This window comes from Anas acuta, chromosome 1, assembly GCF_963932015.1.
Source record: "Anas acuta chromosome 1, bAnaAcu1.1, whole genome shotgun sequence".
NCBI classification, from domain to species: Eukaryota; Metazoa; Chordata; class Aves; order Anseriformes; family Anatidae; genus Anas; species Anas acuta.
The window spans coordinates 43,459,061-43,480,777 of NC_088979.1; the positions used below are offsets into that span (position 1 = coordinate 43,459,061).

A 21,717-nucleotide genomic window follows, 5' to 3' on the forward strand; every position below is an offset into this window, starting at 1 on the left:
CATGGCTATGTGTGACTGCATCCTGCTGGAGTAGCATCATGCTGTGCAAGACATCACTTGTCTTTCCCTGTCCACAAGAGTTTTAGCATTTCTGTGCTGCTTGGTGTAGCTATCTAACCTGAGCTTTACTTAAATTGCTGTGTTGCTCTACACATCTTGTTAGAAGAAGATGTAGCGAGGACAAAAGAAGGGAATTGCAGTAAAATTAGATGCAAAGCTAACATTAAAGAATACAGTTCTTTATTATTAACTGTGGTGGAGAAATGGATCTTAGCTGGTCACAGAAGCATAGCAACCTATTTTCAGCATCACCAAAATCCATCTTCCCATTCTTAAATGCAGCACCTCTTCGGGCAGAATGGTTTCATTTGCATACCCACAGGTGTTTTTCTCATTTTCATAGAGGAACCTGAACTGAACGACTCTGCATGGGTTCGATTCCAGTCCAGGGGAGGTGGGGAAGCAGTGAACACTCTGAGCTGCTTCTTTTCTGTTATGTGGGAATGTATTTATATGGTTTATTTGTGCAAAAATGAATTACTGAGCAGTCAGAGGAGGGAGAAGCTTGCTTTTATTTCCTGGGGAAGGAATCTTTTTTGATGGAAATGTACCCAAGGCATAGGTAGTTATGTAAGGAGCTTTTGTTTGTGAAATTTTTGTCAGGAAAGCAAATATCTTCATGCTCCTAGAAACTGTTTGGTCAGGCTTAATTGCATGTAGGTTTTGGCATACAGTGTTTAATGGAACATGTTCCTGTTATTTGTGCATCTGTAGACACAGGAGTGATTGGGTTCCTTGTGAGCTGAAATAAGTAGCAGTGAGAGTGGTGGAAGAAAACTACCGAACAGTGATTTTTCTACCATCGTCTGTGAGAGAATTCTCCAGCTAATTATTTCAGGTTACTTCAGCTCTTGGTACTGTGGCATCTTTGTCAATGTTATATATTTAATTGTGAAAGCTGTCTTCAATTTCAAAATGAGTGTTATTAAGGTCAATGTTTACCTAAAAATATTGTAGAATCTGCATTTTCCTGTAAGTGAAGAAGGTGTAGCATAATCTCAGTTTAAAGTCCTTTTACTGTAGGTGATCTACGTGCCACTGTTTCTGTGGTTTGGAACTAGCCTTCTGATCACTCTCCAGCTAACTTAGGATAGGATACCTAATGAAGATGCTTTTTTTCTCTTCTCATTCTCCATTGCTTGGGCCTCTTTGCCAGGCAACTTGTAAAACAAACACCAACACTGGGGCAGCCTCAAAGAGTGCCTGCTTTGAAGTGGAAGACAGGTGACGGTTATAAAAGGTTATTCTTTAATGGTATTGCAAAATGCAGCTGTAGAGCTTTTCATCCATTTCCTTATTAAATTGTGTAATGCCCTGATCCATACACAGAAAAAGTAGTGGGTAATTATTGGGGGGGGGGGGGGGGGAGGGAAACACTTGTACTTTCCTTGGTGGTGGAGGATATTGTAGTAATTTGTTTACAGCTAGGATCTGGAAGTATCTGGATTATTGAACAGATTGCTTTTCAATGATGGTCAACTCAGCAAGATATGAGAATAAAGAAAAGAGCGTGAGGAAACTGGGATAGTCATAGAATCATAGAACGGCTTGGGTTGGAAGTCATCTTAAAGCTTATCTAGTTCTAACCCCACTGCCATAGGCAGGGTTATCACCCACTAGATCAGGTTGCCCAGGGCCTCATCCAACCTGGCCTTAAAGACCTCCAGGGATGGGACATCCACAGCTTCTCTGGACAGCCCTGTAGAAGACAGAGGGCAGAAAAAAATAATAAGTTGATTCATTAAATAAAGCAAACTGTGGTTTATTCCAATATTTCTTCACTTAAAAAATAAAAAACAAAAACACCAAACACAACAACAACAAAAAAATGTACTTGCAATAAATCTGATAATTAAGAGAGTACATGATACTGTGTTCGTGGAATAGGATTGCTTATTTGGTTTGACTTTGATAATGACTACACTAAAGCTGGCTTACCACTGGTGGTACTCCCTGGCTGGTCTTCTACTTGTGGAAGCACTTTGGTAAGGCTCAGTTATACATGTGAAATATGTGAAATGCAGAATCTGTTGTGCTAACAAAAAAAATAACAAAAAGGCTTTTTTTTTTTTTTCCCCTTTAAGAAAGCATAATTTCAAAGCAGCTTTCATCTTTAGATGTTGCTCTGAAATGAGGGGCATGTTCGTGAACATCCTGGGGGGGCTGGTAGTTGGTATGACACTCAGAATGAGTGTATTTGAGATTTTACATGTTGTAAATGAGCACAAAATGAATTTAAATGTCCTGTATGTTAAAGGTCTGTGTACTTCACAAGCTGCTGATTTCTGTTCTTGTTTCAGCCTTCATTAGTACTAAAATTCCAGTGTCGCTGCTTAAAAAGAGAAGGGATTATGGGATGGTTGACAGGATGCTTTTTTTTCCCTTGCATAGAATATCTCTGTCTTTAATGCATTGTTCTTTTCCTGATAGCTTTTCTTTGTGAAATATTGCCTCTGTTTTGCTGGTAACTTTATTATATGAAAAAGCTCAAATATATTCATCTGTGTACACGTCCTGTGTCTGTTAGCTGCCCCCCACCCAGAGGCTTAAGTAACCATGTAATTTTTAATAATGGTTCATATAATTATATGCTTGATGCTCTGTCCACAGTTCCTGCAACTGTTTTGGATTTTTTTCCCTAGTGAAAGTTTCTACAGATTCTTTCCAGCCAGGAAAAAAAAAAAAAGAGGTGCATACTTTTATATTTACTCAATGTGCTGTTTTCCAGGTGAGGAGCTTTAAATGCAGTGTGGTAGAGGCCTTAATATTCATAATCCTTCTTTTTCACCAAGCAATAGATACTGACTACTGAAGTGGTTCTGAATCAGTGTCTTCCAATAAATTAGCATCAAACAGATGGATGATTTGTTATAGCATGAGCTGTTTTTGATGGAACTGATTTATGTTATTAGAAACGAGGCTTGCGTAACTTACACTGCAGTATAAGCTATTTTTGAGTATTCAAAGATCTTGTACACTCTACTGTGCCATTAATGTGTTTCCTTGATGATGATGACGACTTGCATTTTTCTACCTTCACTTCCTGAAAAAGACATCTAGAATACTGACTAAATTTTAAAATACAGACTTCAACAGATGAATTCGATCATGAACCGCATCTGTACTGACATGTAGGAAGGATAACACACAAAGAGCACTCCAGCTATGTTTTTCATGGCTGCCTTCTCCACCTGTCTATTGCTATGCAGCAAGAAAGGGAAAGTATACTGCAAAAAAAAAAGTTAGTGTAGGCTTATATTGCCAGCCAGTGTTGTGTGGATAACATGGGTCAACATCTTGCCACCTGGCAACCTTGAGCATTATCACTGTGTTTGCTTATCTCTCACGTATGCTTTCTCTGGGTCAAAGGATGAAGGTGTTTCCATCCCATTTGTTTCTCCTGCACTTTATGGTGGTTGTCTCAGAGTCAAGAAGTGCTTTAGTTTTGCTGCACTTTGACAACCTATTCCTAAACCATCATCAGAGACTGATCAATTCTCCATGTTGGTGAATGATACTGGTTACTCCTCTATTGCACCGAGTTAACTACTACTTGTAGTTCTGTTAGCTTGGTGAAGAAAAGAGAGGGAGACCTTGGTAGTTATCCCGAATCTTGCTGTTGCAATGTGCACCCTGGAGATGAGACCTGTGAGATGGCTTCCTGTAAGATCCTTCCCTAACTACAATTCATTTCAGGTAGGCTAGCAACTCTATAATTACAATTAAGTGTAATCAAGAGGAGAAGCATACGATTAATTTTATCAAATCGCCTTTACATTTCTCATTCTGTCTATATTAGAAGTCTTCATTAGGGGATGATAAGTCCTTGTCTTTTAGTTGAATTGGAAAACAGTGAATACAGCCACATAAGTGTTGCTGTTGGGACTTCTAAATTCAAAGAGGACTAAAAGCTTGAGATCAAAAGGGCTGTTTCCACAGACACCTCCAAGGTAGCTAGTCTGAATTTAGAATTTGCTAATGCGATGTGTGGACTCTTCCCTAGGAAGCTGAGCCTTGTAGCCCACTGTTGCAATTGACATACTTTGAAGTTTAATCATTAGTTTGATACAATCTTTGCAATAAGGATTGCAATAAAAACGCAATAAGGATTGTAATTCACAGCCTTTATAAGAGATCCTTTTATAGAGATATGATTAAGCCATGGATTCCTAGATGAGTTTTTAGGTTTCTATTAACCTTATTAGGGTCAAAATTTCTGCCATATTGTTGTGTGGAAATTAGAATCATAGAATCATTAAGGTTAGAGAAGACCTCCAAGATCGTCTGGTCCAACCATGTCATCTACTAAATGTCACTACCAATGTCATCTGCTAAACCATGCCCCTAAGCACCAGGTACAACCTTTCCTTGAATACCTCCAGGGACGGTGACACCATCACCTCCCTGGGCAACCTATTCCAATACCTGACTGCTCTTTCTGAGAAGAAATGTCTCCTCATTTCTGACCTAAACCTCCCCTGGCGCAACTTGAGGCCATTCCTTGTAGTCCTACCACTAGTTACCTGTGAGAAGAGGCTGCTTCCCACAACTTCCTTTCAAGTAGTTGTAGAGGATCTCTAGACTAACCTATTACAGAGCCTAAGTGCTGTTTCATTATCCAGGCTTTGCAGTTTGAGTGACTTCTGAGAATGATAGCTTACAACTACCACGTGTGTTTTAAGGAGCCTACTTCTGGCCAGACAGTTGGGGAAATTCTGCAGATGGCTAACTGCAGTTTCCAGGAGTTAGTGCATATAGTATCTACTTTCTCATGAGAAGGAAGATTCCTAATTTAGCATTTACTCATACACTCATTAAAAATGTTGGGAATATTGCCATGGCCTCACTTGGAGCAGAATTGGATCCTTTTGTTCCACTCCCTCCCTACCACCAGACTGAGTTGTAATAGCTTGTTGGAGCATTTTGGTGGTGTCTTAATTGGTGTATTAAGCTTTTTTCCTCAGTCATCAGTTTCGTGGTACAAATTACATACTTCATGAGTACCCGTGAAAAGAGATGGTGTGAGATCATCTACAGTTTTGTGGTTGGGATTGTTTTTCCATATCATTAATTTTGTTCAAGGTTTTATTTTCAGACTCCTTTAAGTTGGCAACAGAAACTCTAGCACATTTGGCTGCAGTAGGCTGGGATGCTCGGAATATTGCTTGATATAAATTCTCCAACTCCAGAGGTATATGGTCATACTGGGGGGGAGGGCTGGGGGAGGTGATTTTGTGTGCTTTTTTTTTTTTTTTTTTGCCTCCCCGTTTTTGCCTCCCACACAGACCTTCTAACATTCTGGCAAAGCAAGTATTTGGACTTTTACCCATTCTCTCACTTTGCAGCAAAGAAGCATTCATTTTTCCAACATTAAAAACTTGGCCAGAAATCTTGACCTCAAACTCTTAATGTTTTGAGCAAATGTTTAAAAATACCCTCTATCTGACTTGGCTGCTTAAAGCAGTTTTAAAGTGCTTTTGTCCACTGGGGTGGACAGATTCTTTTTCCACCAAAAAGCAAACACTAATCCAGTGATATTGATAGAAATAAATTGAATTTAGTTATTTCATATGTTGTAGAAATAAATCTGAAGCCATAAGGAACCTGAATAAGAGTAGTTACATTCTTAAGTAGCTCCATTACATGGACACATTGCAGAAACTGGGGACAGAAGGTGAGAATTCTAGTAAATATGGAAAATAATATCTGCTCATCTTAGATTTTATCTGCTTTTCAAAAAAAAAAAAAAAGAGGGCATGTTTTTTCTAAGAGTTACTTATAAATTTTACTTTATGATGTTTATTTTATTTTTTATAACTTGGTAGTATTTTTTTAATTTCTGTTTGATGCCATGTCTTCTTGGAGAGCTGATTTAAGGAAGTATGTTCTCTTCCAGCATTTTTTCTGATAAGGCTGAATAAATAAACATTTAATTATGCATTCATTGAAGGGCTCTTTCGTAGTTCTGAATCTGTCTTCCCAAATGATGGCAGATGAAAAAAAGGCAGGAAATATTAAAGTCTGATGGTATTTCTGTGACCTAATTATCTCACTTTTTTGGGGTATGCGTGCTTCAACTCAAGTTGATAGAGAACTGTCTTTCATAGGGAAATGTTACGTTCTGTCTGTGTCATGTTTTTGTGCTCTGTGTGGTGAGTGATGATGTGATCTCTGTTGCTAGAGTAACTCAAAGAAATATAAAGAAAATGAGGCAGAAATCTTAAAAAGGAAGCATTATAACTCCTTCAGTCCTTTTTGATTGTGAGATATTCTGCCAAAATATTACCTACAGAACCCAGTAGTCCTTTAAAGCTTTTATTCCAAATGTAGACATTAAACTAAATGATCCAGCCATGCAGTGGTGATTTATGTTTACTTAAGGACAAATTCCAACATAGCTTTAACTTTTTTTCCAAAAATATTTATCATGAGGTAAATTGCACTTACCTTGTAGCTCCATTTTGTCATCTTCCCTCTGTCCATCTCTATAAAATGATCTAAATTACTTCAAAAATACAAGATTTATGATATTTTCCCAAAATCTATGCTTTTAGTAATCCTGCTTTAAAATGTTAAAGTATTTGTTCTTTAATACTGAGGCAAAAGTTGAAAACATAAAGAGGGACTGGGGTTGATGCTGCCCTGGTTGTCAGTTTCAAATTTTTGCCTTCATCCAGCATTGAAAGATCAGCAATATTCGTGTCCGTGTTCAGACAGTTCAGGCTAATGGATGTCCTATCAGCCTCAGTTTTTGCAATCTTAGTTATTTTGCGGTGCAAAGGAATGGGAAAGTCCAGCCTTTGTAGCTGGGTTGGTTACCTCTTTTCACCTAGCAGCTGACAAAAGGCATGTCCTTTCTTGTGTAATGTAATGTAATACAGGCATCCAAAATAAGATAACCAGACTATGGTTAGATAGTCAGAGAATCCAGAGATTCTTCAGGGAATATCTTGTTTAGAATGGTAAATGAACTTTGTCCTCCTCTGGCTCCTGTGCAGAGATGGTGACTGGAGTGGACTAAAGTCTGGACCACCTCCCATTCATGGGCCATAGCATCTGCAGTTTTTTCTCTAAACTGTTAGTGAGTCACCTCTATGCACTGAATTGTTTTCTGTGTATGCGTTAGAACAACAGCAACCAAGTAAATACCTGTTTGCACTGTGGAAACTCAATATGAGCACAGGCATGAGCATAGTGATACTTGGTATAAGTTACTGCCAGTCATCTTTTTTTCTTTGTCAGCTTTTATGTTCTTTGCCAAATATGAGGTATAACTTATATAGTATAGACATGAGTTTTTTAGGCTTCTTTTTGTACCCATAGAAATTAAACAAACCTCCTGAAGTTACTATTGAGTATTATAAACTGTAGTAAACTATTTTGCTTATACACGAGGAGTTTTGTACATCACCACCCATTTACTTGACATTAAAAAAAAAAAAAAGGATTGTTTACCAAATCTTTTTCAGAGCATGGTGCAAGGCAGGACATTGAAGTCATTTCTCCTATCTGATTATAAAGTCTAAAAAAAAAAAATAAATCTCTGTCTCTCTGAGTAAGAAAAGCTGGATAATATGCCAAATCCTACCTATTCCTCAGGGACCACCACAGACTACTTTTTCCTAATTGAACAATTGTATTAATCCTGGGGGTTGAGGGCAAGAGTGCACACAGGCAGTTGCTAGGGTACTATGTTTTTCCATGTTGGTACATGGAAAATTTTTACCCCAGCTTACCTTGCAGTAAGTTGTTTATCTATATCCTGAGTTGGTGCAGAGGTGTCTGAGCAATACTCAGAGGGAATAAATGAATCAGTATTGAGGGCTATTCTGCAAAATTACCTCTAGTATCCCTCTGTGGGAAGAGGGGATGTTGAAATGCTGTCATTAGATGGAGGAGTGGGAGTGAAAAGGACAACAGTATTGGAAATGCTTAATTTAATAATGACAAAGAGGCATCAGGCAATAGAGGAAACTGAATATTGGTATTACCTTGGAAAAAATGCTAACTGTGAGTTGCCATGGTTGCTGCAGTTCAGCTAAAGCAAATAATATACTTCATACAGAATACTTTTTTGTGTGTGTGACTTGCTGTTGAAGTATTTCTGTGCTAGTTAACAGTTGTACCTTCATGTATTCTTGTATGCATTCCTAAAATCTTACAGGATTGCACTGAATCGCCTATTTTGATACTTCTTATTCAGTGACCCCACAGATACACCAGCTAGTCCTTTTGGAAAGAATGCTAACATGCTGTGAATGTTCCACATATGGACTTCTATTCAAATTAATCTACAAAATTTACACAACTTGGTGTAGTTTGGTGGGGGTGACTGAATATAGGGAAAGGTTCTTCAAAACTGAATGCAATAGAAGTTAATGTATATGAACCATACAGAAAAGGAGCAGTCAGCAAAGCCATGCTAATGATATTAAAGAATGTTAAATTATTTCTAATACATTAAAATTTGAGCAGAAGGATGCAGGTACCTCTCAGTCCCCTCTTTGTGCTAGCTGTTACTGCAGTGATGATCCCTCCCTCTCCCCCTGCCAAGTCCTGACCCGTGAAGGGCACTCAGGTCATCAGCCAGGCTCCTCTGCACAGCCTTGTTCTGGCACTATTTTGTGGATTTGGTGTGGGGTGTGGCTTTTTATTTTTCTTTAATTTATTTGACAGGTATGTTGCCTGCCCTGCAACATCCTGAATGTTAGTTTCCTCTTGGGGGGAGCCCATGGCTTAAGCTGAGATATGAGGAAGCTGGCAGAAATGGGCCACCCAGGGAGGGGCTGGAAAAGAGTGTGAGGAAATGGATGATATGAGTGTCCTGTAACTCGTCGGGGTTGATGCATGTTTCTAGAAGTGCCTGTTTTTGTTTTGATAAGAGATTTAAGAATAGCATGGGAGCATAATGGGTGAGATCAGCAAGGAAGCACCATGCCGGAGAGGCAGTACGAAGGGACGGGCTCTGAGGCGATGGACAGGGCTGTGTTCCCACGGAGGGTGTTGGCCGACTGAATTCCCTTGCTGCCTGTCCTCTCTTGGGCATCCTTCTCTTCCCCACCCCTTTGGCCCCTTCATTAGCAGGGCAGGGTGTGGGGTGGGGACAGGCTGCTTGGCCACCAGGGCTCACGGAGCTCCTTGCTGCGTGCCGGTGGTTTTGTAGGGGCATGGAGAAACACTTTCTGCCGTCATTTTACACCTGACACTGTATACAGTTACAATGTAAGTGGCACGGGGGTGCGGTGGATACGTTGCTATGGAAAATACATGTGCTTTTTGTATTTATAGAGCAGTTGAGTAGGAAGGTGCGTTCTCAAAAGCTGTTCTCAAACGCTTCTGCAATAACCAGACCATTCTGTTTCCAGCAATCTTAGCGGCGAGCTGTGGCTCTCAGGGCTGAGTATCAGTTCGCTAAGAATCCAAGTGCTGGCTGGAGGAATGTCCTCATGTTTCTGTACCCATGCCGCAGTCCTGTCGTCCATTGAAGCCTTTCTATTCTGAGCAGCATGCGGGAATTCAGTGAAATCCGATAACAGCAATATTAATAGCAGTTGAGTAGGTGTCCAAAGAGGTTAAAACTTAGCACGAGCCCGCTGCTAGTTGGACAGACGGCGTTTGTCTCCTGCGTAGCTTACCTCGGCGGGGGCAGAGAACCCTTTGAACCCTCCGACGTTTTCCTCAGACGCGTAAGTGAGGGTGGTCGGTGTTGGGCTGGAATGCTTGGAGCTCAGCAAAGAGGCTTGTTCTGCCCCTGGGTCAGGACAAGGCTTTCCCAAGCCATTCAGAGGGCATTTGGGTGGTGGAACTGCTGCTTGGGTGGGTAGAAAGTGAGAACACTGATACTTCTGTTGAAACTGAAGTCTGTTTTCTGTTTAAGTCCTGTGTTAGTAAGAAATGTAGCATGGAGGAAGGGATGGGCAACAGATAGCTTTGGCAGCTGTCGGGTTGTTTGGGGTACTCGTCACCAAGGGAAGGGTTTGGCACTGGGCATGGTGCATTTGTCACTGGCACATTCCTTTCTGTCAGTGGGAGTGTCTCCGTTCCTTCTTCCTCTCTGTAAATGGAACCAGAGTTATCTTATCTTTCATGACCACATCATTACTATTCAGCAGATAGCTCGTTTAAGGGAAGGGGATTCTCTGATATATCTAGATTTTGTTAATTCTACATCGATATCCACATTTCATATGTGTTTCTACACTAGAAACAGACCTTCAGAAAGCCATGTTTTCTGAAATGGGTGCTGGAAAATCATCTTCCAAGGTTTTGCTCTGACATCTCGTAACTTGGTTTTGGTCTTAAGCTCCATGTTGATTTTCTCCTTGGAAAGCAACAAAGTCAAGTGTCAAAGTAGAGCCGTTGCCATGAATTGATGGCTTCTGGAATTTAATATATATTAGGATGTCAGTTCACAGAATTTCACAGAATTTCTAGGTTGGAAGAGACCTCAAGATCATCGAGTCCAACCTCTGACCTAACGCTAACAGTCCCCACTAAACCATATCCCTAAGCTCTACAAACTGTCAGGGAAACAAACAAGATAATGTGTTAAGAAAATGAAATCCAAACCATTGGGTATATTTAATAAAAGCTTTTAAATCAGTTAATCTAAATATAGCTACTTATAACACACTGCTGTATTGTACAGAGACACGGAACATAGATGTATGCAAGTGTTAGCATTTCGAGCGGATATATTTCTTGTTAAAGTCGAGTTGATTATTTTTTCTTCAATTACTACAATCTGCCTGTTACTGTAGGCATATGACTGTCCTGTAAAATTTTTATTTTTGAAATACTTCAAAATACATCAGAATAACAAAGCTTTCCTTACGCCTCAAAACCAAGCATCTCTGCTGCCGTGTGGCCATGTGCTGTCTCCATTGTTGTGCTGAGGCAGTATGAGGCTGTACGAGTGAGGCATAAAAGAGATGAGTGAGATAATTGGGGCATTAAAAAATGTATATTAGAAAAACCCAAACAGAGAAACTGGCTCAGCCCTGTGGTCCTGATTCATAGTGTGATTCAGAGCTGTGTTGGCATAACCACAGGGCAGCAAACAGAGGCGGCTGGAAGGGGAAGGGAGACCAGGAAATCCTGAAGGTAGAGCTGCTGCCAAAGCCTTTGTATTGTCAGGCAAGGGCCTTAGTGACTAATTTTGCTATTTAACCTTGAGCAAACAGTGGAGCTGAGAATAAATTCCTTGAGCTGCAGCTCAGTCTGCTGATCTGCCATGTCCCTTTCTTTTATTCTCGTAGAGTGGTCCTCATTAGAGAAACATTCCTCCCTTAGTGGTGACTGGGTGTGAGCGATGTGTGTGAATGTGCATTTTGTTCAAATATGACTAAGGTATTTGGTCTCTAAGTATCTCATCTACTAACAAGTGAAAGCTATTTTTGTCCCATTTGTCTTTTTTTTTCTGTTTGCTAAACAATTGACGTAGATCAGATGACTTACACAGAAGGTATTACTTCTTTGTGGGTGGTTATTTTACATGTTTTGTAGCAGAGTTCAGCCTGGAATTGTGCAGTTATTCTTCATAATAATTATAATATCTCACACATTATGTCATGGCCTTTAGACTTTCATGCTGCGTCTGATATATTTTCCAGGATAGCTAACCTTGAAGTTGTACTTAACTATCAGCAGTGGTTTCAATAAAAGTTTAAGGTTCATCCTTACATGAATGAGAAGCTGCAGTTTTTGAATTTGAGACCTCAAAGTTAGTTGAGGTTTGACATTGAGATTAGATTAGGCAACACAGAGGATCAGAATTGTTTCTTTAAATTTCAGAATAAACACTAAAAACATTGTGACTGTGGCAGAAAGGAGCAAAGTGTACATACGCAATACGATTATTTCTGTAAAATCGCAACTGCCCTCTTAAGCAGATTGTATTGCTTAGTTCAGACATCTTTAGTGAAGTTGCATTGTTAGTGAAATGAGAAATAAAAACCTTTGGGAAAATGAGGATAATGTTTGAAGTGACATGAAATGGTTTAATAAGCAGTGTGGAATTGTCATTTGGACAGGATCACGCTTCTTTCAGCAGATTGTTTTTAAGACACAGCTTTGGCTGTAACCTCCTGAGTAAAGTAGCAGCCTGCTTGTAAGTTTCAGCACAATGGCATTCATTTATTCAAGGCAGGAATTAGGTTATGCAGAATAACATTTTCATAAAGGCTATAGTTTGCACCAGCTAGGCATTATCATCATTTTGAATTAAAACATCAAAAAGCAACTTTCTTTCAGAATTGTTTAATGTAGGATTGATGCTTGTTTGCACTGATGAAAATACTTCAAGTTGGTTACCTCTACCTGTTGCAAGAACAGCTTTCGTGCAACAAATGTCTTTATAGCCAGTGTTGTGTGTGCACTTGGACTTATGTTCAAAATTAGGTTATAATTGTCTTGGTGCATTTAAAAGGATTAAAAGCTGCATTCCATCTTCTAACCTATTTCATCAAATAGAGTGCGAGAATATGAGAGTTTTGGTCACATAGTTTTAGAGCTAGACAGCCCCGTGTAAGAAGAGAGCAGAGGTGAGAGCAGGAGCTTGCTTTTGGATTGTCAGAGAAAGTAGGTTCCTGCCTCTTTACACAGCAGCAAAGAATTTGGTATACTTCAGAGAAGGCTGTCACCAGTTATGACTTCTAGCTTTATGTTGCTGCTATGATCCACAGTTTTTTTCAGACCTACCCATTAGACCATTCTCTTCATAGAATCATAAAACCATAGAACAATTTGGGTTGGAAGGGACCCTAAATATCTAATTCCAGCCCCCCTGCCATGGGGGCAATGCAGGGTCACCTTCCACTAGACCAGGTTTCTCAAAGCCCAAGCCAAGCTGCATAGTACTGTTCAGTATTTACATTTTGGTGATAGCTCTTTATGAAGGAGAAACTGTTAATATAACTATTTCACGTTGTATTTCCACAGCATTCTAACAATATGCTATTATAAATGCAATATACTGGGGAGTAACTAGGCAATGGCTTGTGCGCACATTGTTTGGATATGGTTTAAGCTTGACCAAGATGTAGATGTAAGTGGCTCTTATGCCACTGAGAGGAAGATAGCAAACAAATCCAAACTGCATCTTTTGCAAGTTGCACACCTCACAAAGGAGAAGCAGCTGTGAAGTCTGTAAGTGACAACCGATTTTTATGACTTTCCAATAAGATGTCAGCATTGGCTTTTTATTTTTTTGGCAAAAAGGTCTTAAATTTACACAGATTCTCAGACAATACATTAATCACCCCAAGTCCCCTTTTTTCCTTATGTAAGGGCTGTCGAAGAATTAATATATACCTATATAAATGAGGAACTGATTGCTCTAGATTAGCGGGGGTTTTCTTGTTTTGTTTGTTCTTATGCTTGGCTACATCTATTGTGACAAGTTGCTTAAAAGGTTCAGAAGCTAACGGGCATAGTTCAAAGACATGCAGTAACGTAAGTAAAGTCACAAATCTGGAAAAGCTGTACTGAGTAAACAACTTGACAGTTTGTTTCCGTTGTTAGCCTAGCAAACGTGTGAATGGAGCATTGTCTCACATTTCTGTGTGTGTGTGAAATAGTTCTCTCTCTGCATTTTGGGCAAACAATGCTCACTAGTCTGTGAACGTTAAGTTTTGCAGTGTTTATAGCCCAGGTACATAGGCATCATTATGCACATGATTATTCAAATTTAGGCAATATACAAAAAATAAAAGCAGTGGAGTGTTCCTCCTGTTGCAAATGATTGACCTAAATGATCCCAGAGAACTCATGAAGAGCAGAAATGGACGCCATGTCCAGTCATGGAGCTTCCTTCTGAAAGCTGGTGTGACCAGCAGCCTCTTAGATATACTGCATAGCTGACTAAAGGCAGAATTTTTCACTGCTTACTAGACTGCTAAAGTGTGGAAGCAAACTTTAAGGCATCCTTAGCAAGGGCATACACGGCCTCTGCTTTTACAATTGCAAATAATGAAGGAAATTCTGCCCTAATGAAAGGCTCTTAGACCCTGAAGCTAAAGAGACCTTTAAAACGTTCTCCTTCAGGTGTGGAAAAAAGTTATGCTGATGCACAGCATCACAAGAACAATTTTCCTTTTTCTGCTTGGTAACCAACCTGCCTCTAGTCAGTTCATTAGGTAACAGCCATAGCGTGTGCAGTACTATCTACATTTGCAAAGAGATCCATGTACTGACGAAAAGGAAGAAAAATTTCTCCCATTTCATACCCTTTTAAAAAAACAAAACCAAAAGGCAGTGTGTTTCAGAAGGGGTTTTAAAACATATTTGCAAATACTTGACATTAGAAGAGATGCATTTCTCCTTTCTATGAGAAATATGTTGCTTGCTACAAAATCGTTGTCACCTTCGCAATGTGATATTGAAGAAGTCTCAGGCAGGCATTGTGCAGATTGGGTGCATGATGACTTCATGTTCTTGGCTGTGTGATTTCCTCACAGTGTAGCGGATGGGCATGGTGATCCTAGCTGGCCTGAGTGGGAACAAACACTCAAGATAGGAGGAAAGAAAGGCAGGGAAATCTGTGTGCGGGCTGTTTGTCACGTTGCAATGAGTATCATGTTTCCCTAATGAGTGCTGTCTATGCTGACCAGGCCCAGTCACTTTGATACCTCGTTAACTACTGCACAGTTTATTTTACTTTTTCCTTGCACCCTTTGACTAACTTGTTTCTAGGCAGCCAGCCAGAAATGGGCTATGTGACCTGATGCATTGTGGGTCTGAACTGGGACTCTATGTAGGACTTTCTGCCACCATATATTGACTCCTCACCGTTTTTTTTGTTTTTTTTTTGTTTTTTTTTTTTTTTTGTTGGAATCTCCCCCCTCTGCCATGTGTCACTTTGCTGCTGAGCCAGCCCCAAACCAAAAGCATCTTGGGCACATGAGAAGTTATTTAGATGAGTGAGAGGCAGTTTTCCGCTCCTTACCCGCTGGCAGTGAGGATGGGAGTGTGGCACAGCTGCTCTCTGCAGTCCAGCTGTGGATATTTGCACCTGAGGACTGAACCTGTGGTACCTCTTGTCTGGGAGGCTCCCATCAAGAGAAGTTTCTTAATGTTCTTAAAAGGAGCAACAGGAGAACAAGATCACTATGGGTGTGCATTGGTATGCTTGCAAAATGTGCCACAAATTGGTAATTTAAAAAACAAAGCAAAACGCTGTCAGTGCTTGTATCCTCTTTTTTTTTTTTTTTTTTAATTTGGAGAGAGATGTCTCACATGAAAACAAACCAAAAAAAACCAAAACCCTCCTCCCAACCCTGCAGCAGCTCTTTCCAAATGTCCATGTTTCAGATGTTCACTTATATTTTTTGTCTGAAAAATTCTTTTTAGATTTAAGTGTCCTACGCAACTATGAGGCAAATATTTTGGAAACTATAATACTACTTCACCACCCTCCCACCACCCTCTAGTTGTAACAATTGAATTTGCTCTCATATGGAACCAAAGCTCTTCCTGGATAATAGAAACTATATTGTCCCAAGTCATTAGCTTGCTTTCCACTTTTTTTGTAGTTATTGGTAACTAAAAGCCTTGGCTAATTAAAAAAGCCTAGAGTCTTTCTGAACTCCTCTCAAATCAGAAACTAAAATATTTTCTTACTTTATATATAATGATTGAAATAGTATGGAGTTATGCCTGAGAATTCAAAGCACATTGCTTTTTATTTCTTTTGGAAGAATTTCATATTTTATACTAGTTTCTAATTGGACTTCAAACCATTTAAATGTTGAATAATAATTAAGTTTAAGTAAGTGATTTTAAAACTTCGTTTTGTTTCTTTCTCATTCCCTGCCCTGCTTCAGACCAGAGGAGACCAACAGAAGAGTGAAAAATGTAAGATATTTACTTCAATGCTTTCTGAAATAATTTTACACTAATTTTGGTTAAATATCTTTTAAAAACATTTCTGTTTATGGCACTACCATGCTTACTGTATTCTTCTGCTGTTCTTTCATCTGATGCAAATTAGTGCCATGTTATGGTGATCTCTGTGCAGCTAAGCTCCTTTCCAAATAAATGTAATAATTAGAAACAGCAATTATATCTGATTACTTGAGTTATATTATGTGCATCGTAACAGTCTTTGGTTTTAATTTTGGCTTACACTGTAGACAAGATTTTAATACTTCATTTTGGAAAACATCTCGTAAAAGCATCTAACTATGCTGTTATATTGGTGTATGGTTTGAGAGGCAAGAAGTGAACTTTGAGTTTTTGTTTTATACCCCTAGGTTTTGATTACATTGTACTGGCTTGGGAGAAAAGCACAAAGTAATCCTCATTATAATGGTCCATACCTCAATCTTAAAGCATTTGAGAAGTTATTAGGGCAAGCGTTGACCAAGGTAAGAAATCCACAAGGAGTAGTAAATAAATAGCCTAAATTTCATACTTTTCTGTATGTTATAGCGTCAACACTAAAAGAACCGGTTGGGGGGTTCATTTTATTTTTAATTTGGGGAACACAGTAGTGGATTTTTTTGTTTGTTTGTTTTGCTTGCTATCAAAGGCTGTGTGAAAGGAATAAGTTTTAGCTTACACTGGTTCTTCTGCTAATGATATAATCAAGAAATTCAGAGGTCATCTGCTGTGATGGACTTAGTAGATTGTGAAGAGCCCTGTTTTGATTCTGCTAGGCTGAAGTGAGAAATTCAAGGCCTTCTGTTGTATAGGTCTCTTTCAGAGGTGTTGCAATAGTCTTTGTTAAAGTTTGTTTTGGAGTCAGAACACATTTTAAAATTTTTGAGTGAAAAATCATTAGTAGCATTCTGCCTTAAAGTATTACAAAACATCTTTCAAAACTTACTCTCATAGGCACTTGAAGAGTCCAGCCACCTGAACAGAAGTGGCAGGGATAGTGGGTACGGTGATATTTGGTACGTGGACCGGGGAGAGCCCTTTCCACCTTCAGCTAGTCATAAAAGAGACGATTCCTTTGATAGCTTGGACTCTCTTGGCTCAAGATCCTCCACAAGCTTTTCATCAGACATAACCTTGAAAGGTGGCAGTGAAGGTATGTTTTCTTCTCTTAAATTTTCTTTTAGCATATGTCTCATGAATGTGAGTAAAGACAATGTATGGGCCTAGTCCTTTGGGTGCCCAGTACGTGGCTTGAAAGGTAATCTAGCTTTGTAACTGCAACAGTTGTGTTTTGCTTAAGTAAATATCGACCTTGAACAGCTGGTAGAAACAAAGCAATGCCCACAGGAATTTCCCTAGGAAGAGCTGTTGGGACTCTTACTTGTGCTGTTTTAGGATCCATGTCCATGGGGGGTATTTTTCTATAGTTCAGGGAGGGTGAATACAAGACTTCAGATCCTGATGGAATCACATAAAATTGAAGCAGTTGTGTAATTTTCTTGCCTAGTTCCTAGTATGGACATATCAAACCTCTCTGTTTTCATTCTATTTGTGAATATTCAATGTAAGTAGGATTTTTCCCACCTACATTAAAATCAGAATGGTAGTTGATATTTTTGATTTTTATTTGTTGGTATTTTTGATATTTTAGTTTGTCATGGGAAGAAAGGTAACAAGAAGAAAATTTATGATGTTAGATCCTGACATCTGTAATCTTTATTCTTCTCCCAGTTGTAAAATGCAATATGAACTTGTAGTTTAAAGTTATATTAAAAAAAAAAAAGTGAGCATTTGTATTTTGTACCATGTGTAACATAAAGTCATTGGGCCAAAGCCACATGGAGCATATCTCTTCTGAGCAAAGCAACATCTAGCCATGCTACCTATGCAACCTACCCAGGGCTTCTAATGGGTGTTAATCTGCTGAGATGAGCATATTTTATACCATTTGCTAATAACTTGGCTTTCTTAGTAAACCTGAGTGGCAAATGTGTTTTTAATTAAGAAATTCTCTGCTGTTTTACTTCTTCAGTCTGAAGGCTAGCATTGTTTCCTGCAGGCAACAGTGACGGTGAAAGAGTGGAATGAATGTAGCATGAGCATACAAACCAAATTCAGCTTAATGGACCTTATTACAGCTTCACAACAAACTTCTAAAAATATATCTTATACTGCCCCATCAGTAGCTCAAAAAGTTTGCAGCAGACACATCCCAAACATGGAGTTAAACTGATTTGGGGATATTTCAGTGTAACTTCTAGCTGGAAACTTGTATCTAGAAAATTAATGTTTTTTCCCCTTTCTTCTAAGGTTGTGATAGTGACACAGACTCAGAACTGCCTTTCAAAATGCGTGACTCCCATAAAGATGACAGGTCTTACCGAAGGATTTCTGTGATTGAACCAAAGCCTACTACTGACTTCAATCGCTTCTTACCCAACAAAAACAAGCAGCCGACGTATATGCCAGCACCCTTAAGGAAGAAAAGGACAGAGAAGAATGAGGACAATAGGAGGAGCTGGGCAAGTCCTGTCTACACAGAGTCAGATGGAACATTTTCAAGGTACTGGTGTATGAAGTCTTAGTAAAGCAGACCTTGATTTATCATTTTAACAAATGTTTTCTTTATGAACTTAAGAAAAGCTGCTGTTGCTGTAATTGAAAGTAAAGTATTCAATGTTTTAAGGGGAGGGTGGTTGATGTTCAGGTCTTTAATTTTTATTTTATTTTTTCCTGTTGTTCTTTAATTTGTTTGGCTTTGTTCCACATAACTGGTTTTCTGGTTTTTGAGTAATGTGTTGAGGCTCATCAAACTTCACACAGGATTTAAGTGGTCTTAAGTGAAGTCTTGAGCGAGTTAGATGTACAGCTTTAGTTTCTTGTTAAAGCTTTCTAATATACGCTGATGAATTTCTGTTGTCCAACTTCTTAGTTTACACACTTGAATAGTGGGCAATTCTTGTGTTTTGTCATAACCTTCGTGACTTCACTGTCTTCATTCTGTTCCTGTTTTGGTCAACCTCAGTGGACATGAAAGGAATCCCGTAGCTTCCTGCCAAAATAGCAGAGCAGAGTGTGGGCTCACAAATCCAGCTTCCCTCCAGATGATCTATGAGTATGACAGTGGCTCTGATTCAGAAGATGAAAGAAGGCTGCCCGACGTGGTTATGGATGACTTAGCAAAACGTAGATTTCTAGTCAAAAAGAGCCCTGTAAGCTCTGCTGCACCTGGACATCATTTCATGTTGCGCAATGACTCTTCTAAATCTTGCTCACAAGAAAATGATCCAGCTGGTCCACTAGCTGCAATGCTTAAACCACTGAGGTCAGAGATACTAACCCAAGATCGAGTAACTATTGCATTACCTAAATTGCAGTCCATAAATAACTTCATAAAGTTAGCATTCTAATCAGCATTTTAACAGAGATGATAAATTACTATGCCTTTTCTGTCAAATCTTGTATTTTTGTCAGAGGCGATAGGATGCTGATATAACAATTTAACTTTTTTTGTTATTATTTCTGGTGCTGCAGTGGTGGAATTGAGAACTAATTTGCTTCATTCATGAGGTTGAACTCCTGAGCCAAAAAGCATGTATTTTTGCATTCTTTGTCAAGTTGCTCCTAAAATATCTTAACTGATTGGGTATTTTGAACAGTAACCAGAGGAGACAGAGGCAGTTGGATACTAAAGTGGAAAACAAACCAAGAGTTAACATTTCTTCAGAATTATCTGGGTATTTTGATGAGGACGAGGAAGAAGAAATAGGCATCCCAAACATTGAAAAAGATGATCTCTATTTTCGCAAGCTAAATTCTTCAGCGTCAAATACAGTAGTTGCTTTTGACAAATTTCTTCCTAAGTTTTGGACTCCAGAAGAAGAATTACTATGGAAAAAAATCAGGAAATCCTCTTTCAAACCCTGGTATAAAGAGATTCAAGGGTTCAGGTGCGTTTTTATGCATGCCCTGTTTCTCTCGTGTGTGCAAAACCTTAAAAGTGTTGTTTTGTGACTTTTTTTAAAAAATATTTTTAATTTTTGCCTGCGTCGCAGCAGGATGTATGTTTTCTTGAGAAAAAAAAAATGAAGTACTCTTTCATTACAATTGTTCCACTCAATGCTATACATTTTACTCAATGCATACACTTTTTTTTTCTTTCCCTCTGTTTATTCTTTGTGCTTGTGCACAGTAGAAAGAAATCAGATTCTGAGGATGAGGGATATGCTTATAAACAAAGCTCTGCTATTGTTGCTAACCAACCAAGACCAAGTTTCGAATGGAACAGCAGTTGCAGAAGGGATCAAAGCTATAAGCCAACTGCTGAGTATGTGGGAAGCTCATTGACACAGATTACAGAAGGAAAAATCTTGGAGGCTTCTGACCAGCCCAGGTTGATACTGCTGCATGAGCTGTACTCTTGCTGCATCAGAAAGAAATGGCTGGACGTGCAACAGCTAAATGAAATTAAACTGCATCCTGTGATGTCGCGCTTTTTTGTTACTATTACAATTTTATTTTTTTAAATATAGTCATAAGTTGATGGTGGTCTTCTGAAAGACGTAAATGTGAAAGCATAACGTGCTGCATAGGCTTTGTGTGTGAGCATGCAAGTGTGCTGTTTCTGAGCAGGTCAGTATGTCATGTTACCTTTACATTGGTTGACGTGTGCTGTGTTCTGGTTAGTGGTGGTGAATGCCAAATGGTGTAGCTGTACTGCTTGGAATACTGCAAATCTAAAACAAGCATATATCTGAATACATTGTGATCTGCTTGTATTTTTTTAGTTAATGATATTTTACTTCCCTCCTTTTGTTTTATATGCTTCAGTCAGTTTTCATTACTTCAGGCCCTGCAAAAATACTCTGACTACTTGTCTTCTGAAACGAAGACCAAAGTTGATCCTTCTTCTGGCCCTAGGCTCATAAAATGTAGAAGGAATATTTCCTTTATACCAGGATGTGACCAAGGCGACAATGAAAATGTGTATCTGTATCCAGATTTAGAAAATGATGACTTGTTTGTTCGCAAAACCGGGGCTTTCCATATGAATCAAGTTGTTCTCCAAGACCCCCAGTATTTTAAAAAATTCTCTGAGCAAGAGCCTCTTATAGAGGGTGAAATAATTCTGCAGCCTAGAGAAGGCCAAACTGTAATTCCAGATTTGGAAAAGGATGACATGATTTTTCGTAAAATCCTCTCTCAGAAAAAAGAGGTGCCTTTATCAGGTGCTCCAGACAAGTATCACCCTGCACTCTTTCCTGATCCTTGGAGTCTTCCTGAGGAAATACGGTCCAAATTTCTATGTTTACTTGAAAAGAGTGCAACATCAGAAGACAGAAAGAGCAATGGCAGAGTGTTGTCACCGTCTTCCCGACATAAGAAGGATGACATGCTGACACGCAAGATTGAATCTTGGAAAGTGGGAAGCAATGCACAGCCAGTAAATTTTATCCCAGGTCCGTGCAGTGAAGAAGACTGGAAAAAGTGGGAAGCAATCAGAGAGGCCAGCAAAGTTAGACACAAGAAGCGTCAGATGGTGGAGAGGTCAGGTTGTGTCCTGCACGGATTGTGCTTGAGCTAATTGAACTGTTTCCATTCAGAAAAGCATCATCTTATGCTGAACCATTCGTAGAGTGCAAATCTGCAATTTGTTTGTGTCGTCCTGGACAGGCTTTTTATTTGCTTTCATTAGAAGCTCATGACTGCAATACCATATTTTCAACAAAAATTATGATGTTTTTTTAGTTATAGGTTGCAATTTTAGAGAAAATATAT

At 39.1% G+C, this 21,717-nt stretch overlaps 1 protein-coding gene across 27 annotated transcripts in view; it reads left to right on the forward strand.

Moving 5' to 3' along the window:
• The window catches only part of LMO7 (LIM domain 7), a 129,478-nt gene that overhangs the window by 69,094 nt on the left and 38,667 nt on the right, over positions 1 to 21,717 (forward strand). For 13 of the 27 annotated variants that reach the window (XM_068676252.1, XM_068676281.1, XM_068676334.1 and 10 more), the window contains exons 5-12: positions 15,882 to 15,912; positions 16,311 to 16,424; positions 16,894 to 17,092; positions 18,250 to 18,502; positions 18,965 to 19,264; positions 19,599 to 19,889; positions 20,132 to 20,332; positions 20,770 to 21,486. In XM_068676252.1, the coding sequence (XP_068532353.1) occupies positions 15,882 to 15,912; positions 16,311 to 16,424; positions 16,894 to 17,092; positions 18,250 to 18,502; positions 18,965 to 19,264; positions 19,599 to 19,889; positions 20,132 to 20,332; positions 20,770 to 21,486 (2,106 nt within the window). The remainder of the gene's footprint in view (positions 1 to 15,881; positions 15,913 to 16,310; positions 16,425 to 16,893; positions 17,093 to 18,249; positions 18,503 to 18,964; positions 19,265 to 19,598; positions 19,890 to 20,131; positions 20,333 to 20,769; positions 21,487 to 21,717) is intronic. The other 14 variants (XM_068676372.1, XM_068676379.1, XM_068676425.1 and 11 more) reach the window with 6 other exon arrangements.